General features: G+C 33.1%; 1 protein-coding gene across 1 annotated transcript in view; it reads left to right on the forward strand.

Annotated features, from left to right (window-relative positions):
- The window catches only part of LOC120354327, a 51,520-nt gene extending 27,866 nt beyond the window's left edge, over positions 1 to 23,654 (forward strand). The window contains exons 5-6 of the mRNA XM_039441298.1: positions 22,166 to 22,664; positions 23,599 to 23,654. Of these exons, the coding sequence (XP_039297232.1) occupies positions 22,166 to 22,664; positions 23,599 to 23,646 (547 nt within the window). The 3' untranslated portion in view covers positions 23,647 to 23,654. The remainder of the gene's footprint in view (positions 1 to 22,165; positions 22,665 to 23,598) is intronic.
- Positions 23,655 to 24,418: the final 764 nt, after the last annotated feature.

Genomic DNA, 24,418 nt, shown 5'->3' on the forward strand with positions numbered 1-24,418 from the left:
GAACAATTAGATATTTTGCAAGACCAATTTATTAGTGGTGTAGAGAAAATTGAATCAACGCTTGATAAATTTATTAGATACGGTAGTGGTTGGACTGTAGTTAGAATCATTTCATTTGATTTGAATATTACTCGTTACAATCCTTTAGCTGGCGGAAATAGTACATACATTGAAACACCTGATTTTATAAAAGCAAAAAGAGCCGTTATAAATGTAAAAAACACAAATGATAGTAAATGTTTTGTATGGAGTGTACTTAGCTATTTTCATTACAGACGTAGAAATATGAATGTTGACTATCTGAAGCAATTTGAAAATAATCTAAATTTGACCGGTATTAAGTTTCCTACTACAGTGCATGACATTAAAAAATTTGAAGTGCAAAATTTAAACATTTCTATAACAGTGATTGCTTATGATGCTGCTAAAAAAAAGTTTTTCCCGTACCGTTGTTCAATTTACAGACAACGCGAACATAAAATCAATCTTCTACTATTGTCAAATGATACAACACCGAAAAAATGGCATTATGTTCTGATAAACACGCGTCAAGGGTATAACGGATTGTCACGGCTACTGAGTCATCACTTGTCTTTGCATAATGGTCAAGTGTTCATTTGTCCATATTGTTTTAACAAATTTACAACTAACCGGCAAGCAAATTGTGATGGAAAAACCAATCTAGAAAAACATATGGATTTGTGTTCAACATTTGCAATACAAAGAACAGTACTACCTAAACAGGGTGAAATGTTAAAGTTTAAAAATTTTTCGTACACACTAAAAAATAAGTACATTGCATTTGCCGATTTTGAAAGTTTTATTGTACCAACAAATAACGGTGAGGTCGATGACGACGATGAAAATGTTGATGATTTGCTCGGAACTGATATAGGAAATAGCTTTACAAGGAAAACACAAAAACATGTTGCTTGCGGCTATGCGTTTATTATTTTAGACGAATCAGGTGAAATATTCTACGGCCCACGCGTTTATAGAGCTACAAGTGTTGGCGAGAAAATTATTGAGCAATTTCTTGATGAGATCATTGCCATAGGTCGAAACTGTTCCTTTGATATGCAACAAGAAGTGCCCATGATTGAATTAAATGAAGAACAATTATTAGCTTTTAACAATAGTACAGTATGTTTTTTGTGCAACGATGAATTTAAAGCCAACGAAATTCGTATTAGGCACCATTCTCATACAACAGGAAATTTTCTCGGTGCAACGCACAAGTCATGTAATTTAAATGCAAAAGCACCAAAACTATTAAACTGTTTTTTTCATAATTTTCGCGGATATGATAGTCATTTCATTGTTAAGGCATTAGCAGGACGAAAGGAGAAAATTGATTGTATTGCAAACTCATCGGAAAAATTCCTCACAATTACAATAGATCGAGTACGTTTCCTTGACAGCTATCAATTCTTAAGCTCAAGTCTACAGTCACTTGTTGCCAATCTTGCAAGTGATACAGAAAACATTGATACTAATTTCAAAGTAATGTGTAAAATATTCAACGATAAAAATCATCAAAAACTTTTACTACGTAAAGGCGTGTACCCGTATCAGTACATAACAGATGCTGAAAAATTTGAAGAACAGCAATTGCCAGCAATTGACTCATTTTACAGTACACTTAGTAATACAGCATTGCAAGTAGACGATTACGAGCATGCACAGAAAGTTTGGCGCGAATTTAACATAAACTCATTGGGTGAATATCATGATCTTTACCTTTTGTCAGATTGCTTACTGCTGGCAGATATTTTTCAAAATTTTAGGACTGTATTTTTTGCAATTTACAAACTGGATGTATCACACTTTGTATCGTTACCACATTTTTCGTTGAATGCAATGTTATATTTGACTAAAGTACGTTTAGAATTAATTAGCAATGCTGATATGAACTTGCTCATAGAATCTGGTTTACGCGGTGGTCTGTCAGTTATTCCCCACCGTCATGCAGTCGCAAACAATAAATATATGGGCGCAAATTATAACCCAGCTATTGAAAATAGTTTTTTGCTCTATCTTGATTGTACAAGCTTATACGCACATACAATGATTGCCTACAAGCTACCTGAATCAAATTTCAGATTTTTATCACAAGATGAAATTACAGCTTTAGGCGATTTTACAAGCATTCACGATGAAGCCGAGACTGGCTATATAGTTGAAGCAGACCTGTCCTATCCAGTTAATTTACACGAATTACATAACAGCTTCCCCCTGGCACCATTAAAAGATCAGCCGCCTTACAACCTGTTCTCTTCATATCAAACAGACAACACTGTTGCTCTGCGCAGAGAAGCGGCCGCGCGCCGCCCGTCTCCCGACACCGCTGCTGCCGCGTCATCACGTCTTTTAGCCACCCTTTATAATCGTAAACGATATGTACTCCACTATAGAAATTTGAAACTTTATTTAAGCTTGGGCATGAAATTGACTGCTGTACATAGAGTAATCGCTTTTCATCAGTCGTACTGGCTTAAACCGTTTATTGATTTGAATGCGCAACTGAGAAAGGAAGCAAAAAATTCATTTGAACGTACCCTCTTTAAATTTCTTTCAAATAGTCTGTTCGGAAAGTTGATGGAGAATAATAGGAAAAGAATAGATTTTAAGCTAATTACTTGTCAGAAAAAATTGGAAAGTTTGATTGCAAAACCAAGCTGTAAACGATGGATTGTGTTTGACAAAGACATTGTCGCTGTACAAATGTGTAAAACAGAAATAAAATTAGATCGACCAATTTATGCTGGTTTTTCAATTCTTGATTTGAGTAAATTTACAATGTTCAATTTCCACTACAACATTTTCTTGAAAATGTTCGATCCAAGCTGTGTTAAATTATGCATGAGCGATACAGACTCGTTGCTATATCATATCAAATCGGACGATATCTATGCAGTTATCAAACAAAATCTTCAACATTTTGACACAAGTGCTTATCCTGTCACACATTGTTGTTATAGTCAATTGAACCATGGTGTGCCTGGCACATTTAAAGATGAATTAAAATCTGGCATTATTACCGCTTTTTGCGGTCTTCGTGCAAAACTTTACAGTTTTGAATATGTACTAAGCAGTAGTGCTAGTAGCAGCAGCAGCAGTAGTAGTAGTAGTAGTAGTAGTAGTATTAAGGATAGTTCTTATGAAAAATTTAGTAAGCACGCAGCTAAAGGCGTAGCAAGAACAATTATAAACAATAAACTAAGATATGATATGTACATGAAATGTCTGACAGATAGATTAGTTCAACGTGAATGCTTTTCACAATTACGCAGTTATTCACATGATATTTATCAAATATCGTGTGCCAAAGTTGCATTATCACCATTTGACACAAAAAGATACATTGAATCAAACGGTATAGATACGAAAGCGTGGGGTCATTATTTAATAGAAGAGAGAAGAAGAGAAGATATTGATAGCAGCAGCAGCAGCAGCACGGCTAGCGGGACTGGTGTTACGTCAGATTGATCGCAGCAGTGAGAGTGAAAGAGAGAGAGAGAGAGGAGCAAGAAGCTATTAGTGAAACCAGTTCAACAAGCACCGCTCCGACACAGCTCAGTGTCGAACACGAAGAAGAAGAAGGCGGCAGAAACAACATCCGTCTAAAGAAGAAGAAGAAGAAGAAGAAGACGAAGAAAGATCGCTGTTGAAGACAACAGAGCAGTGCTGCAGGTGTGACTGAACTCTAGCAAAAACAATCACGCACGCACGCACATTCGTGTAGGGGAGAACGAAACCGCAAATATGTCAGATTTGCAACAGAAAATTGCTCAGGAATTACACCGTCCAGCGCGAAGAAAATTCAACAGACGTAAATATATATTAAAAGGAATAAAAGACCTCATTCAAATTGATTTAATTGAATTGCCAGAATTTGCTAGAGCAAACAACGGCTATCGTTATGTTTTGATTGCAATTAATTGTTTTTCACGTTATGCTTTTGCTGAACCATTAAAAACTAAAACAGGAAAAGAAGTTGAACGAAAATTAGCGCGAATATTAGTGTTAAATAAGGGTATAAAAAATGTGCAAAGCGATTTAGGTCGTGAATTTTACAATAAGGATGTTAAACAACTATTCGATAGGTTAAACATTAATCATTACAGTGTATTTTCTGAAATTAAGGCAGCTTTTGTTGAAAGATTGAACCGAACACTGAAATCACGTTTGTATGAACGACTAACTGCTAGCGGTACGCAAAAATGGTTAAACATTTTGCCGGACATTGTTTATCAATATAATAACACTATTCATTCAGCGATTGGCATGACACCGGCCAGTGTTAGACGACGTCATGAAAAGCATTTGATCATGTTACAGTTGAAAAAGACAAAACAATCGCCGCCGCCGCCGCGTACAGTTTATCGACCAAAGTTTGCATTAGGCGACGTAGTGCGAATAAGTAAGTTTCGTCAGGTTTTTGATAAAAGTTTTAGATTAAATTGGTCGCCAGAACTGTTTATAATTCACGGTGTTTTTCCCACACAACCGCCAACCTATGTAATTCGCGATCTTAACAATGAAATCATACAAGGCAGATTTTATAGTGAACAATTGATGAAAACAAACTTAACACCGTCCGAACAAAATACATATTTAGTTGAACGAATAATACGAAAATCAAACAATAAATATCTCGTTAAATGGTTAGGCTTTGATAAAACTAGCTGGATAGATAAGAGTGATATTATTACTCCGTCTGTAAAACAGAAGAAACTGCGTGCAACGCGCAAAAATCATTAAATTTATTTGCATATTGTTTCAGATATGATATAAACATAATGTCAATGGCAATGGATGCGCCACTGTTGTTCTATTTGCTGAATGGTAACGATGCGTGTAGTGTTATTAAAAGAATAATTGATCTTTTGTGTACGCTTAAAGCGATGTGTGTAAAACGTGTTGATATTGAAAAATGCTTTCTAGTTAGCTTATGTAAAAAAACATTTTTCAGTGATGTTGTTGTTGTTGTTGATGATGATGATGATGATGATGATGATAGTAGGTTTCATTTAAGTATATGTTCATATAAAAATTTAAAAGATGCAATTCAAAATGCAAGCAGCGTATTTGATGTAGTAGATACTTGTATCTGTGCTCAATTTTCTATGCAACTAAACATACTTTACTCGCAAATTAAATCAATAGACTTTAATGTAGCTGATGTTGATGAAGATGATGATGATGATAAGAAGAAAGAAAAGATATTAATTTATATTTTAGATTATTGCATGTCAATGGCTAATCTTAATTAATGCGTGTGACGCTGGTGCTAACAGCTATACTGTATTATGTGAAAGGGAAAGACACACGCTTTGTAATAATTTACAATTTTTTATAATATTAGCAAAAAACACTGTCAACTTTGTCTATGTATTATCACTGTCTCAGATTCGTCGCCACTTACCTTACTGCAGCTGTCAACTTTGTATGTATATTTTCACCTTTTATGTATGCAGCTGTCAACTTTGTATGTATTTTCAACTTTTTATGTATTGTCAACTTTGTAAGATATTGTCAGCACACTTGTTTTAGCTGCTGCTAAATTTGTATGTATCTAGTATTTTTAATAAACTGTGAACATTGTATGTGCGTGTTTTCTTCATTCATAAACCGCTTGTAGTATACACACACACACACACACACACACACACACACACACACACACACACACACACACACATCGGATGTAGCGATGTTAACAGCATAGTTGAACTGTAGACACGCATGTGTAAACAGCAAGCGCGCGCACGCAGCAAGAGTTAATGATTAGTTGTTGTTATTATTATGACGTCATCAAAAGAGTCAATAGCAATAGTTAACTTTGATAATCTAATTGTAGATACAAAACAAGTGGGCAAAAATTGTCTAGATAGAAAAAAGCATGGTGAGTTTTTGCCAAGTTCAGCTAGAATTCTAATTTGCGGTGCATCAAATTGTGGAAAGACAAATGTACTGCTGAATTTAATATTCGATAAAAATGGATTAAAATTCAAAAACCTATACTTGTTCAGTAAGTCTTTGTATCAGGAAAAATATAAATTATTGGATGTTGTTTTTTCAAAACTCAAGTGTGTAAACTACTATAAATCTGACAATATTGAAAGTATACCGCAACCGAATGATATCGACACTCATTCACTGATAATATTTGACGATTTGAATGTTACACGTGTGCCGCAAATACGTAATTTTTTCACAATGGGCAGACACAAAAGCATAGATTGTGTGTACTTAATTCAAAGCTATGGCGCAATTTCAAAACATCATATCAGAGACAACGCAAATATGCTGATTATTTTTAAAATGGATATGCACAATTTAAAATTAATATTTAGAGATTTTGTTGGAACTGATATGACATTTGTTGCATTCAGAAATCTATGTTCACATGTATGGCAAAGCAGCGGCGGAAATCATAGTTTTATTTCAATTTTCACTGAGTGTAAACCAGATGCTGGTAAATATCGTAATTGTCTTGGTAAGTATATTGATCCAAGTGTGTATAGCAGCACCAATTGACATGTGTCAATTCTCATCATTTGTTGTTGAGCCAGTGTAGGTGAAAGAACTAATTATCGTTCTACTACTACTAGCAATATGCGTAAAATTAAATTAAAAAGAAAAAAACAAAGAGGAGGGCGGCGAGGACGAAGACGAGGACTAGTGCAACGTGATCATCATCATCGTCATACTAGTAAAGTAATTGACAGGATAAAAGGTTTGCGTAAGTCAATTATTAATAAACATAGATCATTAACTAGTATGATTAGGGAAAATGATTCGATTAGACAAAAATCATTAGAACCAATTATCAATCCACTAAAACAATTGAAAGATACACTTGTACAACATGCACACACTAGTAGCAGACTTGAAGAAGAATCAGAGGACGATGAGGAGGAGGAGGAGGAGAGGAGGAGGAGGAGGAGGAGGAGGAGGAGGAGGAGGAGGAGAAAGATACGGGCAAGGAAATGGATGTGGATGAGGGTTTGAATAGATCTAATGTAAGTGATATTTTGAATAAAACAACAATAACAGTGGATTTTATTGATGAGTATATACGTGAATTTCATAATGAAAAAATAAATAATTGTATATCTTATGGTATATGTTATGATAGTAAAGTAAATGAATACTATATGGGTGTAAAGGATATTAGTATTGCCAATGGTTATTTAATTATCGACAATAATAATAAGTATCGTTTAACAGTTGGTTTGTGTGAACTTCTATTTAAAAAACAGCCTGACCAGAAACTGTACACAGAACGTGATTTAAGAAAATATCGTAATATATTGCAGCTTACCGCTGCTCATTTAGATAGACGCGGTTATGTAAAGAGAAATACAGGCTATAAATCACAAATTATTCAATCTTTATTTCCATCGAGTAGTAGTAGGAAAAGAAAAAGATCTAGGATTGATGATGCGGCAGCAGCTGTTAGTGGTATGGGTTTTATAAGAAATGAATCTACTAGTCGACAGTATGTCTACTGGGATAATCCAAATGAACTGATAGACAGATTAAATATTCTGCTTTCATCACAGCAGGCGGGAAATAGATCACATTCAGTTGAAATAGCTTCTATTATTGAAGAACTGAAAGAAAGTGGTATTATATTAGGTGGCAATGTTGCTTTTAGTCGTTAGTATGTGTTTAACACTTGACAAGAATAGAGATGTCGGGCAGTAGCGCCACTGCAGTGAGTAGTACAATAGATCGATTTGGTAGGACACATCATGTGTTTAATACAACAGCACCATTAGTTTTAAACAGTGGTTGTGAATCATCAGCAGCAGCAACAGAAGCAACATCGTCATTAGTGGCAGCAAGTAGAGAATATTTAGACAGTAAACTACTTGAATTATCATCAAATATATTCAATAAACTTCAGTCTGATCCATTGTCACCGCTAGTTAACAGAGAATACTTGGACAGTAAATTGCTTGAAATATCATCAAATATATTCAATAAACTTCAGTCTGATCCATTGTCACCGCTAGTTAACAGAGAATACTTGGACAGTAAATTGCTTGAAATATCATCAAATATATTCACTAAACTACAGTCTGATCCATTGTCGTCGCCGTCGCTAGTTAACAGAGAATACTTGGATAGTAAATTAAAGGAAGTTTCAACTAGTATAATCCAAAAACTACAGTCTGATCAATCATCACCGCTAGTTAACAAAGAATACTTGGACAGTAAATTGCTTGAAATATCAACAAATATATTCACTAAATTGCAAACTGAATCATCTGATTTAGTAGATAGGAAATATTTAGACAGCAAATTACTTGCAATATCAACTAGTATATTCCAAAAACTACAGTCTGATTTAATTACTAAAAAAGTGTTTGAAAGTAAATTGCATTCAATGTCTGATATATTGAAGGAGATAGCACAACAAAAACAGTATTTCGATTCACAATTGAAAACATTGTCTAAATCAATTAGTGATGATATTGAGGTAAAGTATGTTAGTAGGTCGTTGTTTGATCAGAAATCAGACGAATTGAAGACATTATGTGAACAACAAAGTAAAAACAATAGTTTAAAACATGTTGATACAGATTTGCTAGAAACTAAATTGAGAGAATTAAAAGACAATCTACTTGCACAAAATAAACTTAACTTTATTAACAGGCAAGATTATAATTTGAAAGTAGTTGATCTAGAAACATCATTCAATATTATGTTTGCTGAGGTGCAAAAGAAACTTGATGAAAAAAATTTAGCTTCTCACCAAAAGCTAAAAGATGACATTATGCAGATGATTATGGAAGGTGAAGATTTTCAGAAATATTTAAATGAACAGTTGTTCAACTTTTCATACTATTTGATTGCACAATATGTAAAAAAGAGGTACATCTTTGACATGAGTGAAGCTGTACAACATAATTTGAATTCTGATCAGGTGCAAGAGTTGTTTTTGAAAAGAATGTTCAGTGATAGGCGACCAAGTGATGCAGGAAAAAAAAGAAAAAAATATGACTGGGAAATAGATTAGTAGTGTAGTTTGAGATATCTGTGATTTTAAAGATTTTAAAGATTTTGAATGTGGGGATATTTTTAATATGCTAATTGGCACCACTTAGAGGCAGGTGTGACTGGGACAGATGTCAGAACACCTGCTACAACAAAGATGGCCGGCACTTCCTGGGTAGGGGAACCTATTGGTTGGGGACTTTGGTGGGGGATGACAGATGTTTTTGACACCTGCTACAACAAAGATGGCTGGCACTTCCTGGGGAACCTCTTCCTATTGGTTGGGGCGGTGGGGGACAAAATGGCCGACACTAGGGGAGGGGGGGTGGAGGGGGGAAGGGGACCGCCATTTTGGCCACGCCCCCAGCCAATAGGAAGCAAGGGGCGGGGCCAAAATGGCGGACTGGGGGGGCGTGGCCACGCCCCTTGATTCCTATTGGCTGGGGGCGGGGCCAAAATGGCCGACTGTGGCAGGGGGGGGTGGAGGGGGAGGCCACACCCCTCGATTTCTATTGGATAAGCAGCTCTCTCAAAACACCACTTCTGAGTTTCTTACGTGGAGAGTAACGTCTGTGATACTTTACTAACAAGGTATGTCATCATCTCAACTTACAATTAATTTCATATATACGAATATGGTGTTCTCTATACTTCCTAACAAGTAGAATGTATTTTGGTCACTGGTCCACTTTTTTCTATATTCTATTGTTTTTTTCAACTGTTATATAAAGCTTTGTTGGATCAACCCACAATATTACTCATTGAGAAATATGATTTTGGACTAGTATTGTCTTGCAAGAGAAGATTCACAATAAGTTCAATTTTATTAGAAGTTGAATGATTCAGCTAGGTTGTGTTGAAGGCGTTTGTAGATGCTGAACAAGAACGAGAATAATTTTTCATTGTTAATATTTGATATTTTTAGTGAGATAAATATTTTTTCAAGCTAGTATTTCAAAGCTAAAAATAACAAATATAGCCTACAATATGAAAATAGTAATAATGATTCGATCACCTGACTAATATTTATTTGAAATTTTAGTACTGTATAAATAAATTCCACACTAGTTAATAAGACTAATATTACTAGTTCATTCATGCAATAGGCGCCTCTTCCAAACCTGAAGAGACTTTCTGCACACCGTTCTACAACAGAACATATTACAATGGGCTGAAGTGAGAAAGAGTGTGACAGGGATAGGGGAGAAAGCATGAAACTATCATTTGCCAAACGCGTTTCTCTCTCACAGCTGTATAGCTTCTCCAAACTTAGGGGTTGGAAGAGAGAGAAAGCGATTGTCAGAGAGAGTGCGAGTTAGGTTTTGTTTGGATTTGAAGTATTGCTTGTCATGTTGTTCTGTCTGCTGTGTCAATGGCTATATAATACAGTATACAGTTATTTTTATATATGTGTGTCAATATGGAGTATAGTGTTACACAATATATATATATATATATATAGGTTCATTCCTTAACACAAAGTTGGTCTTTTGCATAAATCTTTACAACTCATGTTGGTACGTTCGCGTAAGATGGTCCAAGCATCTTTAGTAGCTCCACAGACCTATCATGTGATGGCGTTTGCGTAATGGAGTATTATAGTTCACTCCCGTGGGTCTGTGCGTTCGCGCCATTTATTCAGACTGAACTTGATTTGAGGTTATGTATTGAAGTTGGCGCCGTTTCTGTTGTGAATGGAATATTATTGTCTAGTCCTTGTCTGTCAGCTGTCTGTTGTCTGCAGACAGTGCAGAGTGAAAGTGATATTGTGTTTTGTGTTGTTGTGATTGTGTCAAAATGTCCAAAAAGATTATTCAAGCAGTGATAAATTTTTGAATTCAACTTTGATAGGTAAGTCAGTTATAGAATTATAACTTGTACTTGAATTATTATAATTACTTGTACTATTTAGCTTGCTTCTTTTACAATTATTTCCTTATGAGATTTAGTAATGCTTTAAGGTTATTAACATTTTGAAACGAAATCAAGAATAAAACACATCAAAAGTAGAAATTAAAAGTAAACCGCATCACTACTCACAGAGTGTATGTAATTGAGTGATTGGAAATAAATAAATGTAACAAAAAATAAAATCGTAAATGTAATTCCTTCATTTCTATCACTACTTACAAGCTCAACTAATTCTGCACAAGAATCTTATTCTATTAGGATATATACAATAAATATATACTGGATAGAATTGGTAAGAAGCTCATTGGCAATGAAATTCTCAATTGTATAAATAGATATTTAGATCATAAAAGTCAAGTTAGTCCTAAAATCATTCCTCTTCAGCCATGCAATTTTTCATAAATAACTCTTTTAATAGGTCTAAAGATAGGAATGGATATTTATTTATTTATTTAATCAATGAGAATTACTCAACTTACAGAAAAGTACCACAGGCTTATACGCCCAAAACGGTTCCAATTCTAATTTATACAACAGTCCAAATGTAGCTAGGTTATGTGATAGTGATATGGAAACAATACCAATCCTGGGCCTAGGACTAATGATGAATAAACAGCTAATGAAACTTTTCTAAACACCATATCTTTGAATGTCCAGGGTATATCAAACAATAAGAATATATTTCCCTCTTATTATGTTATAAAACTATAGCCTAATGCTAGGATAATTACTGTTGCTGAACACTGGTTAACAAACGATGACTGTAGCTGTCTCACAATACCTGACTATGAACTTGGGTCCTTCTATGGAAGGAAAAATTCCACACATAGTGGAGAAGCAATTTTTTTAATTAATGGATTGAAATTAGAAGAATTAAGCATAGTAAAGGAACTTTCTATAGAAATGATTTGTGAAGCTGTTGCAATTAAACTTCCAAATGAAAAAATAATTGTTTTGTCATTGTACAGACCCTATAATAATGATGTTAGTTTTTTTAACAACTCTCTATCCTGTCTTAATGATATATTATGTGCCATTTATAAATGTAACTATAATTTAATATTATGTGCTGATTTCAATGTCAACTTTAATGTAAATGATAATTTTAATAGAGATCTTTGCAATTTGTTTGAATGTTTTGGTATCCATATTTCTACAAAAATGAAATCACTAGACCAGGCACACTGAATGAAGGTCACTGTATTGATAATGTTGTGACTGTGATATTCATGATAGCAGACATGTGACCCGAGTTATCAATACACATCTACTGTCAGATCATCATGCCCTACTATTTAAATATTTAATAAATGTGAAAAATGACTCTCAAAGTTTTTCTAGTGTAAACAAAAAGCTAGATAGGTTAGTTAATTAATGATCAGAACACTTATTTATTTGTTAGGTTAATTAATTAGTATCATACACTGGAGTGTGGTGTATTTGCTTAGCCTAATGATGCGAATGATAAGTTTAAGAAGTTTTTTGATTTGTATATGTCAGCTGTTAATGCTGCTTATCCTCTTAGAGGTTTCAAAGTTAGTAAGCCTAAGCTGGATGATGGATGGTATACTGCTGGTTTAATAAAGCTCAAACATAGTTGTGATGAATATTATAGCTTACTGAAATTTTTTAAGACTAATCAGTTCAGAGATAAATATAAAAGCTGTAAGAAAGAGTATAGAATTGCTATTAAGAATGCAAAAATAAATTATTTCAACAACAAAATAGAGCACTCAAAAAATAAAACTCAAGCTGCATGGAAGGTAGTTAAAATTCTTACAAATGTCAACAATGAAGCTATTGATTCACATGATGATAACAACGCTGATTCATTTAACAACTTTTTTATTGAAAAAGTTGAGGAAATTAGTGAAAATGTGCCAGTTAGTGAACATCTCAGCTCTCACTACATCAATAAGTGCAATAGGCCCAATGTACCATTTTTTTCCAACCTGTTACTGCAGATTATGTGTACCAGAAAATAAGTAGTCTTAGTAATTCAAGTTTTTTTAGATATATATGGTGTTAATTCTAAGGTCTTAAAAATATCTGCCCCTTATATAAGTGAAGTTTTGAGTTACCTTATAAATTATTGTTTAGTATACAAGGGCATTTATCCAAGTGTATTGAAAAACGTTAAGGTAATACCTGTAGGCTACATAAAAAAGGTGATAAGAAAAACTTCAGGCCAATATTTCAGGCCAATATAATCAGGCCTTATTTCAGGCCAATAACAATTGTACCTGTGATATCCAAAGTATTTGAGGCCATAATGCAAGACCAGATCTCAAATAATTTTGAAAACTTTGGTATTTTTACTAAAAAACAATTTGGTTTCAGGCCATGTAGAAATACTAGCAATGCAGTAACAAGTTTAGTAAATTAATAGTGTTGTTGATGATTTGGAGAAGGGTCTATCTGTTAGTTTTAGGTCATATGACATATTGTCTAAAGCTTTCGATACTGTTAAGCATAACATACTTTTTGAAAAATTTTCTTATTATGGCTGCAATTCAAAATCAATCTATTTAAAGGACCGCAACCAGTTTGTTTACAAAGATTGTCAATTCTCTAAGGGCAGAAAGGTTCATTATGGGGCCCATACTTGGATCAATACTCCCTAATATATATATTAACAACATAATTTGTAATATAGAAGGCACTGATAAAGCAGGATTTCTCTTTGCTGATGATTTTGGTCTCAAAGTTAGTTGTAAATCCGAAGCAGGTGTACAAAATTGTCTAGTTGATAGCTCTCTACTCCTTAATGATTGTTGTGCTAGTAATTATTATGTTCACCTATAATAGAAATTCAAACAATGAAGTAGGGACTGAACCTTTAAAATTTCTAGGTATTGTTCTTGATCCCAAACTTAATTGGCAACCACATATGCAGAATTAATTAGTGAAAAAATAGCAAAGGTACTGTACTTGCTGAGAAGGTTAAAGTTAACTGTAGATATTAATATATTATTAAATGTGTATTTCTCTCAAATACAAAGTTTACTGTCCTATGGTATACTATTATGGGGCTCTAGTACTCATGTCTCAAAAATATTTATACTCCAAAGAAAGCAATTAGATTGATTTGTAATGTTGATATGAGGACCCACTGTAAACCTTTTTTCACAAAATTGGGAATATTAACTGTCTATTCTTTGTATGTATTATTTAGTGTTAGTTAAGTAATCTGGATTTTTTAAATTAAATAGTGACTGTCATGGATATGAAACCAGAAATAGGAATAATATCAGAGTTCAATAGTTCAGGTTCACAACTTCACAAAAAAATCTTCTGTACACATCTGTTAAACTGTACAATTCATTACCACTAGAAATTAAGGCACTGCCTCTTACATTCTTCAAAAGGAAATTGAAAACTGTACTGAAAGCTGAAAGTTTATATAACATCCAAGAATTTCATGTAATTGACTGGACCAAATATTTGTAGGCTAATATTATTTGTATATATTAATTGTATTATGTAATATCTAGTACCTATTTTTGACATTTATCAATGCATTGTTAACAATGTCTATGATAATATAGATTCTTATTCTTATTCTTTCAAGAATGTGAACAAAAAAAGGCTTGCTCATTTTTGAAAGTGGATTTCATATTTATTTTTTGTTTGTATTCTAGTTTCCTACATCTTTGTGAGTAATGAGAGAATTGAACAAATACTTTCTGCATTAATTAAATTTATTACTTATAATAAATTAACTTATTACACATGGATGAGTGGATGAATAACCCCCATAATAATTTGAAATTAAAAATGGTTTTTGAATTTCAATATTTTTTTATTTCTACAATTTATTCTGTTTATTATTTCATTTATTTTATAATAGTTCCTGTTATATTCAATATAAACAATTTTCATAGATAGAGAATAGCTGCTACAGTATCTTATATTCACTTTCTAGAAAACCACATGAAAATACATGTGAAACAATTGTGGAAAATGCACATTGTAGTGGGTTCTAGCACATACAATATTATTAGATTACAAACTCTACCTCTTCTTTGGTTCTAACCTTCTTATTGTGGAAAACTTTTTTTGAAAATTGCAACTTTGAATGCTTTATTGAAAAACGATGATACGTATCAAAAAAGTATTTTAGCTGTTGTTTTTCTTCCAAAGACTACATTAAAATAATGTGTCATCTAGTGTGATGATCTTTTTCTTCGAGAAATATTAGTTTAATTGAAATAGATGGAAACAGTTAATTAATTAAACTTGAAAAGCTAATTATACATTGAAACAAATCCTGAAACAAGAAATCTAGCTTATTGTAAGAATAGCTTCCAAAATTACTAATGAAGCTAACAATGAAAATCAATGAAAAAAATTCCAATGTCACTTCAAAAATCATAAATTGAATCTATGAAGTGCATCAACAAATCAACTGCATTCAGCCTATCAGCTTGGAAAATTATGTATTATCATAAATTCAATCGAAAGAAAGTACTGTAACCATGCCTATTGGAAGAATCCTTACAGACATCGCGAGGAACGGAGAACCAAAAATTGAAATTCTATCAGCCAGTTGCATAAAAGAAAATCAAACCATAAGATGACGTCTTTAATGGAGCCACTACAGCCACTTCCCTGTTCAGCTCTGTATGATGACGTCATCTTATGTTAATTAAATTACATTTTCTTTTGTGCAACTTGCCGTTTGTGTTGGAACTTGGAATTATGACATCCCTATTGTCTGTACAGGTAGATCGGAATTTTCTCATTTATTATATTCGGAACCTACAAGTTATGTATGGTAGCCATTGAGCTTATTAATTTTTTTGTCCAAAAAGATGTGGGGTCCCAAATTTGAGAATAATTTTCAATATCATTTATCTTATCAATTCGAGTGATAGCTCATTTTACTCTAGAACATGGTATGCCATAGTGGAGTAGGTCAATTTCCACACAGAAAAAACTAAACAAGTAGAATAGAGGACACATTATAAAATTTTTTTGTAACTAACTAGGTTTTGTATGTAATTTATTGTAATTTATCTAATATGTTGCGTAATTGATCTTGTAGTTTTTTTTTTGGGGGGAAATAAACATTCATTTAATTATTCGTTCATTTTACTCAGCTCTTCAAGGTGGGTTCAATGCATATCGGTTACCTGATTGAACCTTACCTAACCCTAACGCATGCCTTCGCCACGACCAACCTCACCAGACATGTGTATTTTAATGAAATGATTATAAACTCAACTTTTTGGAATGGGATTGCTCCAAAAATACTTCAACAGTGTAATAAATAAGTCAACAGTGCAATTCATTAAAATATACATAGCCTATCTGGTGAGGTTAGAGGTACTAGTGAGGTTTTGTCAGGCAACCGAAATATGCATTGAAACCGCCTTGAAGAGCTGAGTAAAATGAGCTATCACTCAATATGAAAGGACAAATATTAAGAATTCTCTAATTTGGAGAAAAAGAAGAACAAGATGACAAAGAAGGAGAAGCAGAAGAAAAAGAAAAGTTGGGAAAAATTAGGTGTTATCCAATGTACCTACAAGGTACTGGTATACAAAATACAAGGTATACAGAATACAAGGTACTGGCCACGAAAAGATGCGCGTTGACAAATCCAAACCAGCTGGTCGGTGTGACGTCATTGGTGCTCTAAAAGTATATTCTTCCTATCTTTTCAATGTTAAATTGAGCAACTTTGTAAGTCTTTTTCTCAAAAAGTACATAACTTTCCAGTACCATCGACATCCCCTACGATTAATACAAGAATTTATCTTAATTTTTTTTAGAAATTCAATACTTTTGGACGGCTGGATCTTTCAGAATGATCGATTTTGTAAGAGCCTGCTCATCGAATAACTGTTGCTCTCTTATTGAAAATTAACATGCTTTCCCTGGCTCTTTTGTAATTCGATTACTCAATGCTGATCAATTTGATAAAGCGATCATTGAATAAGGAATTAAAAACGTGGAAACATTAATTAGAGTATAATATTATTTCTCTCAACATCCTTCATATCTTGTCTGTATATTACATAGAATCAGTAGAACATCTTGCCGGTTCAACATCTTTAATCCTTTAGGAGTGCACTCTTAATTCAGGAAAAAAATGATATACACATACTTTAACCAGGTGATAGTTGTGTGTTACGGTCACATACAATATTTATCTTTTTTCTTGAGCAGCTTTGTAAGTCTTTTTCTAAAAAGTATATAACTTTCAAGTCCCATCGACATCTCCTACGATTTATACAATATTTATCTTCAATTTTTTTTAGAAATTCATCACCTTTGAACTCCTAGATCTTCCAGAATTCTCGATAATGTAAGGGCATACCGGTTTGGAGATAGAAAACTCTCATTTGATACTACGAGAAGGGATACTCGTAGAATGAATGAATAGATTTTATTTGTCAACATTTGAAAAGATGAATGGCTTCAAAGGTTTTCTACTGGAGGTTTTCTATTCAAGGTTTTAATACCCCAACAATTATAAAGTTGAAAAAAGGTACTGAATGTAGCCTATTTCTCCTAGTAATACTTTGAGTGATAATATAGACCTATACTTCTTCAATCACTGTTTTTATCAGCATAATAATTAGGCTTGGCTTGAATACTTTATAGTTATTTCGAGCTTTCTCGTTATTTATTACGTTGTACACATTCGAGCTGTTTCCTTTGTTCATTGTGATATTCTTCTGCAAACTCAACCAATATCTATCCTTTCAAAATTGATTCTAATACCAATCTCAATGCAGAAGACATATAAAGGAAAAGCTAATATTAATTAGATAAAAGTAAAATCAAGAGCGGTTGCAGAGAATAACGTTGTTAGTGCAGGGTATTCCATCAGTGATTTGAAAGGAGAATGTGGATGATCAACGGATGAAGATGATAAGCGCACCACTTTCCTCCCTTATGATATTATATTATGATATTTGATGATTTCGTTTGTTATTACCAATCAATTGGATTGATCAACAATTAAATTCCAATTTAATTTTCGATAAAGAACTCTATTGGTTTCAAAATTATTTACACTCAGTGACCAAGGCACAATCTAGTAACATAATTTTTATCACATATACATCACTCACACTCTATGTGGTAGAAAGCCCCAATATATGGAACAAAAGAAAGTATGGGGTGATAGTATAACACTCACATTCATAAATGCATTATAAACTGAATAATTGCTATTTGAAAAAATATCTTAAAATATGCCCAACTATATTATCTTTCCGGTATAGGAAAATAATGTGGAGATTGAAAATAATTGGAATTTACCACGCACATTATCCTGTTTTAAGTTTATGAGAGTTCAATTTCTAGAATTGAAATGCCCTCCGAGTTGATTAAAGAGATTTTCATCCTTTCTATTCTTTCAAACAGGAATTCAACCGATCACTTGCCTTATAGAATTATCAAGTTTATTAGAAGGAATATATTGTAGGATACTTATAGTATGAATTCATATTCATACGCATACTTTTCAATGTATGATTCATTTTCATTAAATTCATTATTATTGAATCATGAAGAGTTGATTTTCCCTTTCACAAATAAATAAAGAATGAGAGTTCTACAATAAGTACCAATTGAGAATTCCTCTTACAAATAATTAAATTAGAAATATGTGTTTCAGAATACGAGATCAAGTATTCAATACAATTATTGAGAATTCCTCACGCGCAATCCATGCTTTAATATAATATTCGCCCTTATATTTTTTGTTATAGTTTTCAATTAGAAAGATTCAACCAGAAAACTATTTCCTCATCAAGTATGTGAAAGCCATAATTTTTCTGAAAAAAGAGTTCCTCCTAAGGGATTAGGCAAGAAGTTCTATTGATTCTACATATGATATACAGTACACAGACAAGATAAAGGATTGTGAAAGAAATAATAGTACAATCAATGTTTCATGTTCTTAATACCTTATTCAATGATCGATTTATCGAATTCATTAGCATTGAGTAATTGAATTACAAAAGAGCCAGGAAAAGCATGTTAATTTTCAATAAGAGAGCAACAGGTATTCGATGTAGGCTCTTACAACAAAATCAATCATTCTGAAAGATCCAGTCGTCCAAAAGTATTGAATTTCTAAAAAAAATTAAAGATAAATATTGTATGAGTCGTAGGAGATGTCGATGGGACTTGAAAGTTATTTACTTTTTGAGAAAAAGACTTACAAAGCTGCTAAATTTAACATTGGAAATATAGGAAGAATAGATATTTAAGTGTACCAATGATGTCACACTGATCTTCCGACTCTGATCATTAAAAGATCGAGATGCACGTGGCTAGTACCTTGTATTCCAAGTAACTTGGTGTTATCTACAGCTTCCACTTTTATAGAGAGATAAAATGAATGCATATCGTTTGAACTTGCCGGTTCAAGTTCAACTACCCAATAGCGTTGTAGCGTTGTTACGCGGGAAAAGTTATCCAATTCAGTTCATTGGCGGGCGACAGCTGAACGAAGCGCGACTTTTGAAAATTTCTGCCTAGCGTCACAACTCTCATAATAATTATGTTTTTTCGGCTTAGGAAGGTGAAGGAGTCATGGGAAAATTCTACAAAAAGTCGTGAACGTTTTTTTCATATATTTGAGATTCTTCTAAATTTTTAAATCAATCTGTCCAAATTTAACAAAGTTATAAGCATTTTCAAATGTGATGCTGGTTAAGAATAAAAATAGAGTAATATCCGTATTCCCTACCAGACATTCAGCTGAACTTTGAGTTCTCATTTTATTCTATGGAAAAATGAATGCATTTTTAGCATTTCTGAGCTTGGAATCATATTTTTCAAATGTTTCTTCATATCTTTATCCAATCAGGTACAATTTATATAATATACAGTGATGCAGTAATTAAGATTTCTATTACATAAATACATACATTACATATATAAATTAATAGATATATACATTATATAAATTACATACTTGAGTATATTCTTACCATTGAACAGACCAACACGAATTGTAGAGATTTAAACAAAAGACCCACCTTGTGTTAAGGAATGAACCTACACTTCTATGGATGAATACTTCGTATACAAATCAATTAATATCAGATAATTTGATAATATTCTAGAGATTGGAGTCAGACTCACTAATATTCTATAAGGAATAATTGTCATACTTGGAAGATGTTGGAGTACATTGCTCATTATAATGTAAATGTAGTAACAGTTTGTAGCATTCAATGTTTTAATGATTCCAGTAGTCCTTCATTATTGTACTTTCTTGTGTATGTCACTGCAATAAACTGAATTTATTGATACACGAAATAATTCTAAAATCAATATAACAATAGGCAGTGTTCGGTAAAGATGGTATTGTGATTAAAATTCATTCAAAGACCTGGCATGCTGCCCAAAAGTCTTCATTCAGTTTTAACAATCGAAACCTTGATATTATTCCAGCAAATAAGTTTGAATTTCACGGCCATTCCCCAATTTTATTCAGATGTTCATACCTTAAGATTAGTGTGGTTAATTTCTGATGAGAAAGTCAAAAACATTTTTTTTAATTTCCAATAATTGATAGATACCCAAAAGTCAAATTCTTTTATATTAACAGCCCATTTTTTATATTCTTAAGAGAAGGGATGTTTAAAACCTTTATGGTCGCTCACACCATTAGCATCCACCGACCTTGCCACCCACTGAAGCTTGCAGCTCCTGAACACATGCATGTATCCCCAAAAATTCCCTAATGTAATGCTTTTTGTCTGTCATCTTGAACTTGAAAAATTTCATTTCATGAAAACTGTACTTGTTCTATAGTTGTTATTGTCTCTCTAAGGGCCATTTGCACAGTGACAGTTTAAACGAAAATTCCATCTTAAACTGGATTAAATCCATATCAAGTCTCGTTTGTTATAATGTGTTACATTTTGAGTTTAAGCCACCAGCTGATTAAATTCAGTTTAAGCTTTGACTGTGCAAATGGCTCTTGATTCGGTAATTCCCTTTCAACTGATACAGCTCATTGGGATTTTCAGGGTAATCTCCTAGATTTCTACATTTATTGAGCATGCTTGACTTATTATGCAACCTCAAATAAATAAATAAATCAACTTTATTAATCAACTTTAAATGCATAAAAAAACGGTGCTTGTACAATTTTTTTCCTTTACATATTCTGACAACATGAAAATCTTAGTCTATTGACAATGCTCTACAAAATGTTTTGAGTTATGTGCAATACAAGCTCACGGAGCCGGTCGCTGGTTGATTCAAACAAATCTCGAATCATTATTACAAAGACGAAGTATGGCAACGTTTGATGGACCTTCATGAGGAGTGAAATTTATTTACTATATATGAGAATTGGCAACACAGCTCAGCGGACCAAACATAGGAGCACATTTCACGCAGCAATTATAATATTGAAGGACCTTCTTGAGGAGTAAAATTTGCATGCAACTCCAATGTTGGCGCCAAATCACTCAAGACCCAACATAGGAGTAGATTTTCTATAGCAGAATTATATAAGCACTTTGGAGGTTAGAAAGGACCATCATGAGGTGAATAACTTCACAAGGATCTAGATTAATTATGGATGAATATATCATAAATTGAGTGGAATATAACCATTCAGCAAGTCAAGTTCTTCAGGTATAACATGATAGTTTCATTTTGTGACTATCTGATCAAATTTAAAATGGGGGGTCCCGGGGAACTACATAAGAGTTGAAATTTTACTGGACCCACAACAGGCACAAAAACGTAAATATATATATATATATATATATATATATATATATATATATAATATATATATATATCATATAGAATTACTATCTTCAGCTCAATTGGTAAGGGAGAAAGAATACATAGATACAAGATATTCACAGGCATACGATTATCATTTCTGAGAAAGATTATCGACATACTGTGATATATAAACCTACTCTTCATCGCTATAAACTTCAGAGAGAGAAGTTCATTCCAATACTAAAACTAAGTATAATTCCAAGTTGACATTTTTTGTAAAATGATATTGGTCTAATTACTATAGATCTAGAATTTGTCAAAGAGTCTCTATGCTCTCCTAGTTCTCTTTACGCACACAAAAGCAGACATAGGCGGAGAAACATTATTATGTCTGCTTACTCTGGCATGCCGAAGTTGATATTCTCCCCGTCTGTCTGCTGCTATGTGCGTGCGCCAATAAAATAAAAAATCTCAATCATTTTTCAACATGCTTCGATAATTAATCACCCCCATTTAATTACAGATATGATGAGTATCCAGATCTAATAGTTGAGCCGGATGGAAGACCACCCAAAGACGATTTTAATATTATTTCTGGCCGATTTATTGTGGACGGCAAACATCTTGTGCAAGAATTGAGATCTTTGGACTACCATAGATACGAGTGTGAAAAAAGTGATAATGGTTATATGACACTGGTGTCTTCAACTTCAAAATCATCAGAATGGACAATGAAGTTCGTTGTATGGACAGCTCCACGAACCAGCTGCCATAATTGCATTTCACGAAATGGAAGAAATTCAAGTTCAGCCTTGCGGTTTGTTGTTGACAAAGAACATGACTTCTTGGCGGCTTCACCTGACGGACTGGTCGGAGGTGATAATCTGATTGAGGTGAAATGTTGGAAGTCTGCTGAAAACCTCACTATCAGCGAAGCCGTGATCAAAGTGAAATCATTCTGCTTGGAAAAACTACGTTGTGGAAACGTCCGTCTCAAGAAAAACCACAATTATTATTACCAGGTAAATTCATAGGTAATTTTTTATATATCTAACCCACAATAACGGAAACTTTCAAAACCGTCATGAAATAAACGTGAGATGAGAAAAATAATTTTATTTATGACAGAAAAAACTTTAAAACTTGCCACTTAGGGATCAATATCGGGGCACCGAGCTTCGCTCTGGAGTACAAAAGCATATAAGCATAAACGCATAGTTTATCATATTCATAAGTGATAAGTGAGTGTTATTTTGTTATTCAATTTGTTTTGTAAATAATCTAAGTTAGAACGTTTATGTTTTCAAATATTTGAACTGAAAATTTGACCTGAATTCAAGTGTATGGATCATAACCTACTTTTTGGAATATTTATAGTGAATAAATCAAAATTCGGGGAAGAAACCGTTTTGGGCTATGCCTGTTAGTCCTTCCCCAATCATTTTAAAGAATTGAGTTCTGTTTATCAATAAATAAATAAATAACAAGCAAAGCTCGGTGCCCCGATATTTTGTTAATCAATATTGCAAGCTAATACTTCTCATGGGATAAACTGATTGATTGCAATAGTTCAACAGCTGAACATAATTCTGTCTTACTCCTACACAGGCACTCCCATCTTCAGTTATTGACAGAGGGCTAAATTATCAGCTGTTTTACCAAGGATGAATAACTATTATCCCAGTTTTTCTACGTTTAATCATAGAGAAATAATAGCGTAAATTATGCTATTGTTTCTCTCTGGTTTAATTCATTGAATTGACATTTGAAAGTGACAGTATTTTTCGAAAAATGTTGAGCAAGCCTAAATAACAAGATACAATAAGGTACTGGCTGATTCATTAAAAAAATTAGTAGCCCCTCATGATACCATAGGATGATAAATAGTTTCATACGTGCACATTTACCTAGCAATGTGTGGAATTTTCTAAGTTGGGCTGTTTCTTGATTTTTCAGGTGCAAGGGCAACTACATGTAGCTGAGAAAAAATCTGTTATTTTGTAGTATGGACAGAAAAAGATATCCATATTGAAAAGATCGAGAGGGGTGTTGGTTTTGGACCGAGAAGATGGAGAAAAAATTAATTTATTTCTACCATCACGCCTTGTTGCCAGAGATACTGGATCCTCGAACTTGTCGAAGTATGGCAATCAGGAAGCCATCAATCCCTTTTTCTCATTTTTTAATAAAGTCTCATTGAAAATTATCACATCTATTGGTTTTTTGTTTGTCCTTCTTGGTTCTTATAAAATAAACAGTTGTAATAACATTAGAAATTAAGAGCATGGATTAAAAACGTTGACCACACACCTTAAAGAGTAAAGATCTAAAGGTATATGAACGAACTCAATATAGTTAGAATTAAAATTAAATCAAGATAATAATATTTTTTCAACTTTACTGTATGAACAGAGATATTGTGGAATTTCTCCATATCAAGGTGAAATGAAAGCGATGTTGTCAGTTCCACAAAATTTTTTTTTGAACGAATAAACTAAACCAATATGGCTCAAATAAATGATGTGGAACTGACAATATCGCTCTTATTTCACTATTCTATTGAAATTATATACAAAAAATATTTGAAAATATCAGCAGTATGTACAACTTTTCTTATCATAAACTATTCCATCATTGTATTCAAATCGAATTTATACGATTACCAACTTGATTAACCTGTATATTTGCAGTTATTGAACGAAAGCTATAACATGATTTGACGACATTTATTGAGGATATAACCAATACCTACTAAATAGAAAGCTATTACTAAGTA

The sequence above is a fragment of the Nilaparvata lugens genome, chromosome X (genome assembly GCF_014356525.2).
Source record: "Nilaparvata lugens isolate BPH chromosome X, ASM1435652v1, whole genome shotgun sequence".
In the NCBI taxonomy this organism is placed as follows: Eukaryota; Metazoa; Arthropoda; class Insecta; order Hemiptera; family Delphacidae; genus Nilaparvata; species Nilaparvata lugens.